This window comes from Mastigoproctus giganteus, chromosome 4 (genome assembly GCF_048544385.1).
Source record: "Mastigoproctus giganteus isolate SK-2022 chromosome 4, ASM4854438v1, whole genome shotgun sequence".
NCBI lineage: Eukaryota > Metazoa > Arthropoda > Arachnida > Uropygi > Thelyphonidae > Mastigoproctus > Mastigoproctus giganteus.
In genome coordinates this window covers 152,345,454-152,361,238 of record NC_143578.1, presented here as the reverse complement: position 1 = coordinate 152,361,238, position 15,785 = coordinate 152,345,454, and the positions used below count along the sequence as shown (strand labels likewise).

At 36.5% G+C, this 15,785-nt stretch overlaps 1 protein-coding gene across 1 annotated transcript in view; it reads right to left on the bottom strand.

The window, feature by feature from the left end:
- Positions 1-15,785, bottom strand: part of Rpn1 (regulatory particle non-ATPase 1) — a 283,451-nt gene that overhangs the window by 50,958 nt on the left and 216,708 nt on the right. Inside the window, exon 18 of the mRNA XM_090372974.1 lies at positions 9,005-9,226. Within this exon, the coding sequence (XP_090229100.1) occupies positions 9,005-9,226 (222 nt within the window). The remainder of the gene's footprint in view (positions 1-9,004; positions 9,227-15,785) is intronic.

Below are 15,785 nucleotides of genomic sequence, written 5' to 3'. Positions count from 1 at the left end.
GAAGACTTTTTGTTAACAATTACATCTTCAGTTTTCAAGAAAATTGCATCTGGACTCACACTGCCTCCCCAATCCATCTTGAGTGAGAGAGAGAGACCATGTGTGTGTGGGGGGGAGACATGAATATCCAATGCATTTACCATGAAAAACACATTCAACAAGATGAAAGAACATGTTAGCACATCAGAGGACATATTTTTAATATTTATCATGAAAGAACGGCTGCTATCACAAAACTTTGAAACAATGGATGACACTTCAGTGAAATCTTTGAAAGTAGTTATTGATACAGTGAATGAATTAGCTGCACCCCAGACAATAAGCCATATTAAAAGTGGAAAACACAAAGGAGTTTTTTATTAGCCAAGGGTTGGAGAAAATAAAGAGCACTCCAGTTTATTGAAGGACATACCACTGAAAATGATGTGAATCTTGTAAATGTAACACATTTAAAATATGCTATTCCTAATTCCAAATGAAGTCACAGAAATGACTTCATTTGTTGAAGTAGAAAGATTACACTCGCTCATGAAACAAGTTTTCTCTGAGAGAAGGCAAAGTTTCCATTTTTAAAATGTGAAGTTCTCTGTATTGGTATTAACAAATAATAGAAATTTATCTGCTTTTGTTTGTTAAAAATGCTGAAACAAATAGTACTTTGTATATAATGACATTTTCGTGTATTAATGATTAGTTTTAAACAAAGCCAGAAATAACCTCTTTGCCTACTTGTCTACTTTTTGTGGCTTTTTAGACCCTAAACACATCTGGGATTTAGTAATTATAAACAGGAATGTAAGTAATTTTTTCTCATTCATTTCACAAATATATACGGCCTCAGTTCCAATCTCATTGATGTCCATTTTTACATAAAATCTGCCAAGTCACACTCGCTTTATCTTACAGAATCCTGCTTACTCAAACATTACTCATTTCTGTTAATCTAATATTTGCCCTGATTCCCTTCGCTTCAATTAATACTTGTGTTGACTCTGATATTCTTTGTCAGAGACTTCCTAATTCGAAATATCCTCTTTTGATCTCCTCTAGCTTAAAAATTCTCTCTACCCCATTCATCTGCTGTCTGTCGTTCTCCCAATTCTCCTAATCATACAAAATTCCTTGGCTTCCTTTCTTTGAAGCTTGACCTTCTCCATTATAACTTTACTTTCCTAACATGGTGGTAGTTTTCACTAGCAATTTTAAAATAACTCCAGCTGGTCAAGATGCTGAGGTTTTTTGCAATTGTTAATGACTTTACACAACCTTTCAAAGTACATGGTTAATGTTAGTGGTTATCTAGCTACCTCAGATCACAACTTGGTAAGATCTCTTCTCAATGGCCTTTCTCAGCTTCATGTTGTTTGGCATTATAAAGATGCAAAATGGGATGCTCTGCATGATTTATATTCTTTTATTTGAATGGATTAACTGTGTTAAATCTTCTTAATGCTTGCTTAGATTGTGTCAGTGAAATTATTCTTGTATGGATGAATTACTTTTTTCCACGTTTCACCCGAAAACTGCATAGTTTATCAAAAAACCTCCGTTTTCCAACAAACATGCTAAGGCTGCTCAACATAATGCAGCATGTCACATGTTGGAATCACAGGAAAAATCCTTAGATGGGCTGCAGGAGACAGACAGATGTGATCAATGGTTATTCTTCAGATTGGACTAATGCAAAGTTTCCCAAAGGTCAGTACTGGGACCCCTGCTGCCTTTAATTTTTCTAAATGACACTGATGAAGGTGTGATGTCAAAATTTGCAGATGATGACAAGATTGGTAGAGCAGTTAGTGTATCGGTGGCAAGCAGAGTTTCTTAAGGGTGACTGAGATAGACTTCAGGTATAGTCAGAAAAGTGGCAGCTATGTTCCAATGCAACAAAAATGAAAGATCTTATACTTGGGGAATAGTAACCCCAAATTAACCAATCTTTTACATAACCAAATTAACCAAATACAATACAATCCAATCAATAATATCCAAAAACTTTACACAACCACTTGAATGAACAAACGAAAGAAAGGAGAATTATAATATTGCTGAACAGGAAGTTCTCTAAGCAAGAAAGGCCCATAGTACCCTTTCAATAATATATAATACATTTGCTTGTAGAGGTAGGGATATTTCCACTGTATAGGACCACACAGGGAATACTGTGTTGAAGTAGGGAGGCTGCACCTATAAAAACAAGACATGGAGTTTCCAAAAAGGGTCCAAAGATGGGCAACTTAGCTGGTGAATCTACAAAAGTGCATCCCAATTAAGAAAGACTTCAAAATAGTGGACTAAAGAACTTGGAAACTAGACACCCTAGAGGTGACTTAATTGAGGTGTATAAGACTCATAGAGATGAGAGTAAAATGAATGAGGGTGGAAATTTCACTGTTATATGATTCCAAATATGGGGAAGATGTTCAGACAATACTGAAGGAAGTTTTCTTTTAGCCAGTTAGTTGTTAATTACTGGAATAACTTACCTCCATGGGTTGCTGAAGCTGACAGCTGGGAGTAATACAAAGTTATGTGAGGAGGAAGTCAAATAAGTTGTTGTTATTTGGTTTTTAGGAGCATTAGCAACTAAGGCCATATTGCTCCGGGGATATGCGGTGGTCATTCCCTGACCTTTCCGCATCCTCCGTATTTGGTAGTCACAGGCTCGAACCCCGGTCTAATCAAGAAGCATGTGCTATGCACTGCTGCTCCTGGCCACCTGGCTACGGAGGCGCCGTCAAATAAGTATTTTATTTTTTGGTTGGCGCATCAAAGGCGAGAACTTCCCTACACTATATGATTAATACTAATAGGCTTGTATTCAGGTCTCAAGTTTAATTTTCTGCCTACGTGAAAGCTTGCAACAATTAACAACAGATAAAAAATGAATAGCAAGTGCTTAAAAAACGGTACTCGCCTTGTATAAATCTGCAATAAATTTATTGGTAGATGGTGGCTAAATTTAGGTTGGAAGATGCATTAAAAAGAACTAAGGCGGAGAATGGGGTGAAAATATTTTAAACTGATTTTAAAATGAGCACAAGGAAGTAGAAGTGCAGATCTCCAATCCTTGGTTGTCATAAAGAGGTTAAAGGACGCAAATGAAAAAAAGAAGACCGGTGATGCCAACAGTCGTTACGAGGGACTTTCGTTGAATAAACCGTCATCAGTTGGCAAATGGGAGAGAAGTGAACGCGTGTTGTATTTAAAGTTTATCTATACTCTCGTGATGCTCTTTTTGACACATGGGAACTTTTACCTGAGAGGGCATAAATTCAAATTGAGGAAAGACAGATGTAGGATAGACGTGCGGAAATTTGCCTTTAGCCAGCGGGTGGTTGGTTGGTGGAACAGACTTCCATCCCTTGTCGTGGAAGTTGATAGCCTAAATAAGTTTAAGGCTCAGCTGGACAGGTATTTCGAACGAACAGAGGGGTGAAGTGGAAGTGGTTTTTTTTTTTTTTGGCTGATGCTGCATAAGCTTACTTTCTTGCATCAAATGCCTCTACTAATTCTAATGCTAATGCCACGAGAGGTTCCAAGCCAGTGAGAGGTTGAAGGGAAGTTTAGCGTTAATAATATTGAGATCGGAATGGTGTCAGTACCATTCGATGGTGAGGGCTTCATATTGAAGAATTCTGTAGCTCGATCTAAGTTTAATAATGGTGATGGCAGAGTCAACAAGGGGGATGTGGTTGTGGGTTTGAGCGTGGATTGTTAACTCAGTGCAGGATTGACTTGTTCTGAAACTGTTGAAGTGGTAGTATGCGCGGGTATTGGAAGTTGTGGAGGAACCGAATTTGGTGGTAGTGCTGCCGATGTAACAGGTGTCGCAATTTGGTTGGCATTTTATGAGATATATTATATTGTTGAGATCGTTAATGGGATATTTGTGTGTATCTTTATAAGAATTAAACAGGAAACCTATTTTACTATAAGTAGAGAAAGTGAGGGAGATATCGGTATCTTTGAATATATGGCGGAATTATGCTGCAAGTTCACTGTGATAAGGGAGAACTATGCGAGTATTTGTCTTGTTACTGTGTCTGGTGGGGTTATTAATACTGTTTTTAACGGTGGATATTGTATGTTGGATGAGTTGAGGGGGGTAGCTCCTGACTATGAATTTATCAGTAAGGTATTGAAGTTCATTGTGTAGATCGTTTTGTGAAGAGCTAAATTTGATAGCGTTGTAGATTTGGTTGTGTAGGACGGCTGTTTTGGTACTAAGGGGATGATGTGAAGTGAAATGTAGATATTTACCAGTGTGCGTGTTTTTCCTAAAAATCTTTGTATTTAAATTTGTGTCTGTTGTATAAATAGTAAGATTAAGAAAATTAATCCGATTGTTCGTTGCGATTTCGAGGGTAAGGTTTAGCCTGTTATGTATTGTATTGAATTTTAAAAAGAGATTGTCTATGGTTGTTCTGTTGCCTATTATTAGGATATCATCGACGTAGCATATCTATAATTTAATTTCAGAAGGGAAAGGTTGTAAAATTTGATTTTCAACAGTGGCGAGATAAATTTCAGAAGGGGGGGGGCAGAAATGCTTAAACCCATTGGTAAACCGAATGTTTGTCGATAAATTTTATTATTAAATTTAAAATATCTAGCGTCTAGTAAAAGAGTGGTGAGTTCAAGGATGTGGTCAACTGAAAGAGAGGTACGTTTCGTTAAAGTGTCATCAGCTGTTAGAAGTACGCGTAATGCTTGTAGAGTGAAAGGAATAGGCACATTAGTGTATAGGGATATGCTGTCAAAAGAAGCTAATATGTCTCCGTCGGATATGGTGGTGTTACTGATCTTTTGGAAGGCTTGGTTGGTGTTATTAATTTTGAATGTAGAGAATTGAGTGAGTGGGTATATAATTTTGACAAGGAAGGTGGATAAATTAGCAAAAGCTGATCTACTAAAAGAACCGATAGGCCTTAATGGGTGGCCAGGTTTGTGTAACTTGGTTATTCCGAACATGTGTGGCAGAATGTTGTTGCGAATACCTATCTGTTGTAATGTAAAGAGGTTGATTTCTTTGTTCTGTCTGAGTTTTCTAAGAATTGTGTCAAGTTTATTTTTGAGTTTTGTAATGTTGTGGTTGCTGTCATTTGTATATGTATCTTGGTCAGCTAAAATTAATTCCATTTTTTCTGTGTAGGTGTTCTTGTCCAGGATAACAATTGCATTTCCTTTGTCAACTTTTTGGATGATGATATTTGGGGTTTTGCTTAGTCTTTGTAAATCCGAGAGTTGTTGTTTTTTTACATTAGGGAGAGATGTAAGTTTGGAATTTATTATCCTGTTAGACTGGTGTATAAGTCACCACTTATCGGGATGTTGGTCAAGTTTTATAGAATCGATTATACAATCTTTTATTCGATAGTGTTGTTCTTTAATGGCAAAATTGAAGCCAAATTCTAGGCCGGAGAGTTCAGAAGGGGTAAAGGATTTTGAAGAGAGGTTGACGGTGGAGATTTTTGGGGAGGGTTTTGGATGTGAGTGTGTTCCATTTTTTGGTGTGTGTTTGTGCTATGTGTTGGATGGTGGCATTGATATGTATATTGTTGTGATTAATATATTCAATCCAGGCGTGCGGTGGCATGTCTCTTTTGAGAAGAAATCATAGTCTTTTACTAGACACTAGATATTTTAGATTTAATAATAAAATTTATCGACAAACATTCGGTTTACCAATGGGTTCAGGCATTTCTGCCACCCTTTCTGAAATTTATCTCGCCACTATTGAAAATCGAATTTTACAACCTTTCCCTTCTGAAATTAAATTATAGATATGCTACATCTATGATATCCTAATAATAGGCAACAGAACAACCATAGACAATCTCTTTTTAAAATTCAATACAATACATGACAGGCTAAACCTTACCCTCGAAATCGCAAAGAACAACCAGATTAATTTTCTTAATCTTACTATTTATACAACAGACACAAATTGAAATTTAAAGATTTTTAGGAAAAACACACACACCGGTAAATATCTACATTTCACTTCACATCATCCCTTTAGTACCAAAACAGCCGTCCTACACAACCAAATCTACAATACTATCAAATTCAGCTCTTCACAAAACGATCTACACAATGAACTTCAATACCTTACTGATAAATTCATAGCCAGGAGCTACGCCCCCCTCAACTCATCCAACATACAATATCCACAGTTAAAAACAGTGACCACCGCCGTAGCCTAGTGGTCAGGCGCGCGAGTGCATAAGTACACGTGCCTTGAGTGACCGGGGTTCAAGCCCGTGACTGCTGAATACAGTGCTGTTCCTTGTATTCTGTGTATCTTGTAAACTCCTCTGACCTTTTGGTCGTCCCAGAGTATAAACAGAAAATTTATTAATAACCCCACCAGACACAGTAACAAGACAAATACTCGCATAGTTCTCCCTTATCATAGTGAACTCGCAGCACAATTCCGGCGTATATTCAAAGATACCGATATCTCCCTCACTTCCTCTACTTACAATAAACTAGGTTTCCTATTTAATTCTTATAAAGATACACACAAATATCCCATCAACGATCTCAATAATATAATATATCTCATAAAATGTCAACCAAACTGCGATACCTGTTATATCGGCAGCACTACCACCAAATTCGGTTCCTCCACAACTTCCAATACCCATGCATACTACCACTTCAACAGTTTCAGGACAAGTCAATCCTGCACTGAGTTAACAATCCACACTCAAACCCACAACCATACCCCCCTTGTTGACTCTGCCATCACCATTATTAAACTTAGATCGAGCTACAGAATTCTTCAATATGAAGCCCTCACCATCTAATGGTACCGATACCATTCCGATCTCAATATTATTAATGCTAAACTTCCCTTCAACCTCTCACTGGCTTGGAATCTCTCGCGGCTAAAGTTCCCACGTGTCAAAAAGAGCATCACGAGAGTATAGATAAACTTTAAATACAACACGCGCTCACTTCTCTCTCATTTGCCAACTGATGATGGTTTATTTAACGAAAGTCCCTCGTAACGACTATTGGCATCACCGGTTTTTTTTTTTTTTTTTTTCCATTTTTTTCATTTGCGTCTTTTAACCTCTTTATGACAACCAGGGATCGGAGATCTGCACTTCTACTTCCTTGCGCTCATTTTAAAAATTTTCACCCCATTCTCTGCCTTAGTTCTTTTTAATGCATCTTCCAACCTAAATTTAACCACCATCTACCAATAAATTTATTGCAGATTTATACAAGGTGAGTACCATTTTTTAAGCACTTGCTATTAATTTTTTAGTCAGATTTATCACAGTATTATAAGATTACTATAATTTCATTATTAACAACAGATATTAATCAATCCAAATTCAATTTTGGACAAGCTAAGAGAGGGAAACTTGCATCTTACCCAAATGGTAGTTGAGCATTGTGGTCTTTTGCCAAAGCTATTGGGTGCAACTTCTGTCCATACATACTCCCACTTCTGTTATCGCCTGATGGGTATACTGCACTCTCAGCTAAAGCCAATTTACTAGCAGCATCCTTACTTTTCTTGTAACTTTTGTATTGACAGTTTTTGATAAATCACCTCCTATCTCATCTGATACATTCCACTTAATGCCACCCATAATCTTCCAACTGAAGGATGTTTGAGGAATACTGAACAATTTTGACACTAAAAAAAAAAAAGAAAAAAAAAGAAGCTCCAGGTTCTGACATCATTTCTCCAATTGTTTTCCAAACTACTGAGCTTGTACCTTTCTATGTCCCCTTTTTATACCTTCTCATTTCACCAGTGTTTTTCCTCTGATTGAAAATCATCTTTTTTTCTTTCTTTATATTAGTTTTCCATTTCTGACAATCAATGTTGAGAAATGTTACCACCTAGCTGTGTGAATTTAGTGGTAAATTTTTATTGCATGTGAACAGGTCACAAAGATCATAACATTGGTCTACTGCCAAATCTACTGGATGTAACTTCTGTCCATACATACTCCCACCTCTGTTATCACCTGATGGGTATACTGCACTCTCAGCTAAAGCCAATTTGCTAGCAGCATCCTTACTTTTCTTGTAACTTTTGTCTATACAAAATATGGTTAAATATGTCTATTATCTCCACTCTGGATACTATCTGGTATTGTTGTATGTTGCATATCATTCAATATACAATCATTGAATGGATGAAAGGAAAGAGCATGCTGTTTCTTGTTCCTATGGTATGGCATGAACCAACAAGTCATTTATGAAGCCTGCTTTACTGTATTACAAAAATTTCAGATTTTCTTTTGAGGAGCTGCAAAAATAAAACAGAAAATCCAGAAGTTGTTTTATTCAATGAAGCCAGTTGTCCCACATAGAGGAGGTCTTCGTATTGGATAATAAATGTTTCTTTGCATTATATTCTGTCTTGTTATCTTGGAAATAGTGACAGAAACAGGCTTGGTCATATGCTCACTTTAGAAATGGCATTATTTATCCATGAGTCAGCCTAATTTTTGCTAAATAATTTTTAATTGAAAACCACTGCCAAAATAAGGCAAATCTGTTATTCACTAAAAACTCAGAACCACTGCTTTGATCTGGCTCTGCTCAATGTGTTTAACTAAGTTTACTTCAGTTCTTTCTTAAATCATTCAATTCAATCAGCTAGGTCATATGAAGCATGTCAGAATTAACTTTGTTAGTTATTTCGCAACTGATGTGAAATCATTAAGATTACTTCTCCTTCCACTTGGAAATAGAACATGTTGTTTTAGCAAGTAACTGAAAATTTGGCTGAGATATAATGCACAGGAAGAAATGTTGACTACACAATAAGAAAAACTAAACAAATTATAAGAATTAAGTCATCAGCCACTTGTGATTTACAGATCAAACCAAAATTCGGTTTTGAAGTCATTTTACTTTCGAAATCATGGTAACAGTAATAAGCTATCTCAATAAATTTATTACATTGAAATATTTAAAAATAAATTAACAACACCGCTGAAAACAAAATTATAAATATTAATCTTACTGTTTTTAACATCAAGAAATGCTACCAGAGTAGCCAACAAGCCTGCTACTGCAACAGGACTAAGCAACTGGCGATCACAGTGGTATGGACACAGAGTTAGAGTTCCTTTGCCTAAATGAGCAAGTCCTTGAGCCAATCGCACCATAAATAAATTATTTGGATCCTTTGCATGATACTGTGCTAACTGTCGTAACATAGCAGCCAAACGAGCATTATTTGTACCTAGAAAAAAAAAAAAAAAAAGACAGAACTTGATATCATTTTTAATATATATTACTATGCTTTCAAAATTACTAAACTATACTCTCGAAAAGGACTTGACCCAAAAAGCAATATACACAGGAAATCCCTCCCCCAATTCACAAGACTGATCATGGGACCAGAAACAAACCACTAAAAGCATACAGCATATAAAAATACATAATATATAAACACATGCAATATATATATAAAAACTAATCAAATTAATCTACTGAACTTTACACTCTTTCTAATGTTTTCTGTGTAGATTTTATTAGCTGTCCCTAAGAATAACTTTAGTGCACTGTTGATTGAGTGGAAAAGCATTTTAATTACCATTTTTAGATACAGTTATAAATGTATAAAACACCTATTATCTTCCCCACGTCCATCCACACACATAACAAGTTTGCTCCCAGTGGATACATTTTCTTGCAATTTTATACTTGGATCATTTAGAAAGATTCGTCAAGCTATCCAAATTTCATTAAAATTGGGCAAATAAAATTCTGGCATTTTTTTTTTTAATTTTTTTTTTCATACACAACTTGAATTATTTATGTTCTTCTTCTTCTTCCAGTCACATAGCTCCCTGAGGAGCTGTTGTGGCCACCAGCAAGGTGTTTTTGGCACTGCAAATAGTGGGAATGTTGGTATGGAAACTAAAACTTGACATTTGTCAAGTATTTCCAAAAGAGTGTCAATAACTAGATTTCTATGAGAAACAGTTTAAAAATTGTTACTTTCTCCAGCAATGGCATCTTTACAAAAAATCCATATACTATACCAATTAACTCTAAGAATGACTTCACTCTATGGCTTCTGGTTATGATGCAGGAGATGACATGTGGTCTTGGAATATCTTATAAACTGATGAAGCTCATTTTTGGCTTAGTGACAGTGTGAATACTCATACTTTAGGTTTCACAAATTTTGACATTTCTCTCAGAAAGTCCATTAAGACAAACCACATACTTATGGAGAGGCTGTCTGAAGGATTAATTTCAATTTATCAAATTAAGATTAAATTAAAATCAAATTAAGATTAAATAAGCCTATGTTACAGTAAGGAGAAAAGTATCTTATTTAAATTAAAAGAAAAGAAACAAGAACAAAATTTCTTCAGAACACCAGATAGCATTTTGATTTTTTAACAAGATTTTTTATAGAGAAAACTGGCCATTCCCTACATGATGTAACAGCAAATTTTTTTGCTATTGTTACTAAATCCCATAGCCAAAATCTGACTTCCTCTTCTTTGCATCCTTCCTATATCTTTCTTTTTTCTAAATTGAATTCTATTGTATTTTGTTCACACAGTGGAACTTGGAGGATAAAATATTTCAGGCTGGTACAGATTATTTCTAAAGTTATCCTGGCTACAATTATATGATAATCAAAATGGCAAATGCTAAAATAATCAAAATGATATAACTCAAGAAAAATTGATTCCGTATTGCTCACAATGCATAGTTATTCTTACTCTATCCTTTTTTATGTATTTCATCATTACAATATCAAAATTAGAAGGAAAAATAACTGTAAGATGAGAACTGAAGAAGTTTAAAAACTTGGATACAGTTTTCCAAGTTTTTAAACACTATGGAATGTTACTTTAAAAAGTGAAGATTTTTTTTCACAAGATAAGGGTATGTGTGTGTTTGTTTATTTGTGAGAGAGAGAGACAGAGCTCTCTGCATGGTATACAAATATATAAAATCCAAGTTGTCAAAATCATATTCATAGGCTCATGAAAATACTTATTTGTTGATTACACCAGAAGTCTGTTTAACATTATAACAATTCAGTTATAACATCCTTGTCAACCATTCAAAATTAAATAATCTTATGAAGAAACTGTAAGAGGGAATGAGTGATTACAAGCATTAGAAAGCTTATACAGCATCAGCAAAAAAAACCCCCTTCCAATACAACATGTCCATTCCCTCTAATAGTTTGGTTTTTTCATGGATTTATTCGAAATACCCACTGGCTGAAGGCAAACTTCTGTACATCTATCCTGCAGCCATCCTTCCTTAATTTGAACTTGTGCACCCTCAGTGTATCGTCTTAGCAAGAGGAAGGATTACATCAGCAGTAAAATGAGGATTCAAGGCCTTAAAAAAATCAATCACATCTCCTTGAATGTACCTATTCTCCATTATGCTGCAATCTGCAGAACTAAAGTCCCTTGAAGTCTAATCTCATTGCTCTTCTCTGCATCAGTTCCATTAGCTGCACATCCATCTCAGAATGAGGTATCCAGACCTATATGCAGTACTCAAGATGTGGCCTAACCATTGCCTTGCACAATGGGATAATCACCTCCTTATCTCTACTAGCAAAGTCCCTTATATTATTGACAAACCCTTTCAACACTCAACTAATAACATTAGTCCACAAAGAGCAGTGCCCATTGGTATCGACTGTCTCCTCATGCAACCATCCCTTTATCCACTCCTCCAGATTTAAGGCGGTAACTTGCCTTAAATCCACACTGCACCATTTGCTACAGCACTCATTTATGTACAACAGTATCAAAAGCTTTTCTGAAACGTAAGTATATAATGTCAGAATTATTTTTTGACCCAGTTCCTTTGTTACTGTATCATAGTACCCAATCAGATTAGTCAGACAAGATCACCCCTTAAATCCATGCATTAGCATTAGTTGAGGCATATGTTGCAAGAAAGCAAGCTTATACAGTGACAGCCAAAAGGAGGAAGGGAAAAAAAAAAACCACCACCTTCCCATTTCACCCATCCGGTCGCTCCAAATGTTTGTCTAGCTCAGCTTCAAATTTATTTAAGCTATCAACTTCCACAACAACAGACTGAAGTCTGTTCCAGCAATCAACTAAAAGCTGGCTAAAGGTAAACTTCCACACATCTATTCTACAACTGTCTTTCCTCAATTTGAATTTATACCCCCTCAGGTTCTTAGTCTGAGCAAGTGGAAGTATCCCATCAGCACTGAGCCTGCTCAAACCATTCAAGACCTTATACACCTCAATCAGGTCACCTCGCAGGTGCCTAGTCTCCAGATGTTGCAATTTGCAGAACTTAAGCCTTTCTTCGTAAGCACAACCCTTTGTTCCTCTCACTAATCTTGTTGCCCTTATCTGTACTCATTCTAACAACTCAACATCCTTCCTAAAATGAGGCCTCCAGACCTGTATGCAGTACTCAAGGTGTAGCCTGACCATTGCCTTATACCAATAAATAATCACCTTGTTTCTGATAGCAAAATTCCTATATATCATTGACAAAACTCCATGGCCTGCTCTGGCAGCCTGTCTGCACTGCTCAGAGAATTTCATATCTGACTGCACAATTATCCCTAGGTTGGCACGTTAAACTTCGATTACTGCTACCCATATGCAGCCCATCTGCCTAACTTTTCTAGATCCTGTTGCAGTAGCATACTATCTTTAGTGTCATTAACAACCCTGCCAACCTTTGTATCATCTGCAAACTTGAACATTAAGCCTGATATACCTTCATCGATATCAATGATAAATACACAAAACAACAATAGGCCCAGTGCCAGAGCCTGGGGGATTGCACTAATAACATTAGTCCACATAGAGTAGTGTCCATTTATTACCACTCTCTGCCGTCTCCCACTCAACCAGCCCTTTATCCATTGCAGCAACTTGCCCTTAATGCCATGCCACTCCAATTTGTATAGCAGTCTTCCATGTGCAGCAGTATCAAAAGCTTTCCTGAAATTCAAGTACGGGTAACCCTCGTATAACACTGTAGTTAGGTTCTATAAAATGTAGTGTTGTGCGAAACCATGTTATATATGGACTAAGAAAAAAGTACACGGGGGCGCATTCTATCAACTGTGCTACCCATGAGGGCTTCAGTGGTCATATCATCAAAACCTTCCCCTCCTACCAACATAGCAAGCAACTATCACACGGATTCCATTTTCTGCCATATTTCCTGAATGAACTGACTCTGGCCATACATATTTCAACACACATTTAATGTTGCTGGTTTTACTTCTTTCAGCGATAAAGCTATGATTCTGATACAGTCCACAACTGAGAAATGTTTCCATGTCTTCATTACTTCAATAGATTTGGAATCAATTTCTTCCAAAATTCATTGTAACGATTTTCTGATGTAATGAGTTTTAAAGGTGGATTTAATGCCTTGATCTTATGGCTGAATGAAAGAAGTTGTACTAACCTAGTACAACCGTGGTGGTAGTAGGAACATAACTTCAATGTGTGGATGACAAATCTTTTGGATGGCCTGGTGTAATATCCAATAGTAATAAAACTTTGAAATCTAGATTTTTCCACAAAGCATAGAATGTAACATGGGGTTTTCCCAACAAAATAAATACAGGGATTTCTCAATAATTTTTTTTGACTAGCGAGTCAACAGTGGGGATTCAAAAAGAGTGGAAATGTTTAAAAATTACATCCAACATAATAGCATGGTTTTCCCCGCACAAAATCTCAAAAATACCCTGTTATGCGAGGTTTACCAAAATTCTCTAACCGTGTTGTGTGAGGATTTCCACAATTTATCTATCATATTAGAGCGAAACCGTGTTATATGGGCATTGCCTATATATGATATCAAAATTATTTTTTCATCCAGTTCCTTTGTGACCACATCATAGTATCCAATCAAATTGGCCAGACAATACTTCCCCTCAAAGAACCCATGCTGTGTCTGAACTATTACTGCAGTCTTGTCTAGGTGATCCTGTATTATCTCTTTAACTATTCCTTTCTAGAAGGTCCCACATTGCTTCTTTAAACAGTGACTCCATTATTTTCCCTGGAACAAAAGTTAAACTGACAGATTTGTAATTTGTAATTTGAGATTTGTAATCAACCCAAGCACGGTACTAAGTACTATAGGTTCTAATACCTCTCGTGTTTGGAGTTTACATTAAAAAAAAAAATTACTCATGTCATTACTTGATCCCCCTTAGTGATTTGGGCCATACCCTCCAAGAACTTGTCTAGTTCTTCCTTGAATTTATCAAAACTACCCACTTCCAGAACAACAGATGGCAGCATGTTCCAACAATCAACCACCTGCCAGCTGAAGGCAAACTTCTGCTGCACATCTATCATGCAACCATCCTTCCTCAATTTCAATTTATTGCCCCCTCACATGTGTAGTCCCAGAAAGAGGAAGAATGCTATTCACATTCAGCTTACTCAATCCATTCAAGGCCTTAAACACCTAAATCAGATCGCCCCACAAGTGCCCAGTCTCAAAAGGCTGCAATTTGTAGAAATAAAGCCTTTCTAGGTGAGAGTGGCCTTTTGTTCCCTTCACTAATCTGGCTGCCATTCTCTGCACCCATTCCAGCAGATCAACATCCTTCCTAAAGTGAGGTCTCCAAACAATACTCAAGATGCAGCTTAAACATGGGCTTGTACATAGGGATAATCACCTTATCATCCCTGCTAGCAAAGTTTCTGTACATCAGTGACAAAACCTCATGAGCTGTTCTGGCAGCATATCTGCACTGCTCACAGAATTTCATACCTGACTGCACAATTACCCCCAAGATCTTTTTCATTTTCCACTACCCTGAGTATAGTAACACACAGTTCGTAAGTTACTCTATGCAATTACCCCTACCCATGTGCAATACCTTGCATTTGTCAATTATAAACTTCAACGATCTTGCAACAGCTCACCCTGATAACTGTCATTAACCATTCTTTCAATCTTTGTATCATCAGCAAACTATACCATTAAGCCTGATATACCTTCATTAATATCATTAATAAATATTGAAAACAACAATGGACCCATCACTGAATCCTGGATGACTCCACTGTAAACATTACTTTTTTTTTTTTTTTATATTCTGCTTCAACAATTCATCTTCCATTGCTTTCAGTTATCACAAAGTCATTTAGCTCCCCATTAGAGTTTGATAAACTTCTGGCATCCCCTTCCCTAAATAATTCCTAATGTGTGAATATAAATGCCCAATACCTATCAGATTTGTAAGAAACCTGGGCAAGGTCATCAACAGTTAATGCATTGACATCAAGTGGCCCAATGTGATCCAATCCCTTCCTTCTACTATTAATTTAAGCATAGAAGTTCTTTGCCAGACTTTTATAATCTGCCTTAGCTTGCCTAACCTCCTTTGTGACTTGATTACAGACTAATTTATATCTAACATAGGCTTCTGTATCACCTGATAATTTATATGCATACCATGCACTTTTATTCTCTGCCACATGTCTCAAAAGTTCATCTGACATCCATCTAAGCCTTGAACAATATTTCTTTTGTTGCTATGAAAGACTAGTAGCTTCTATGATTACTTCCCTCCCTGAATGCTTTCCATTTAGAATTTGCTGTTGGTGACATCATCAGTTGATTCCACTGCATAGAATTAAAAACCTGCATGTGATCATTGTAGTTACCCTCACAAAACCAAGAGTGTTTCCCTTTACCCTTGACAGTAGTTATGTCTTCAATTAAATTCCATATCAGTACATTGTGATTGCTGCCACCCAGTGGGTCTTTTTACCTGCAGATTC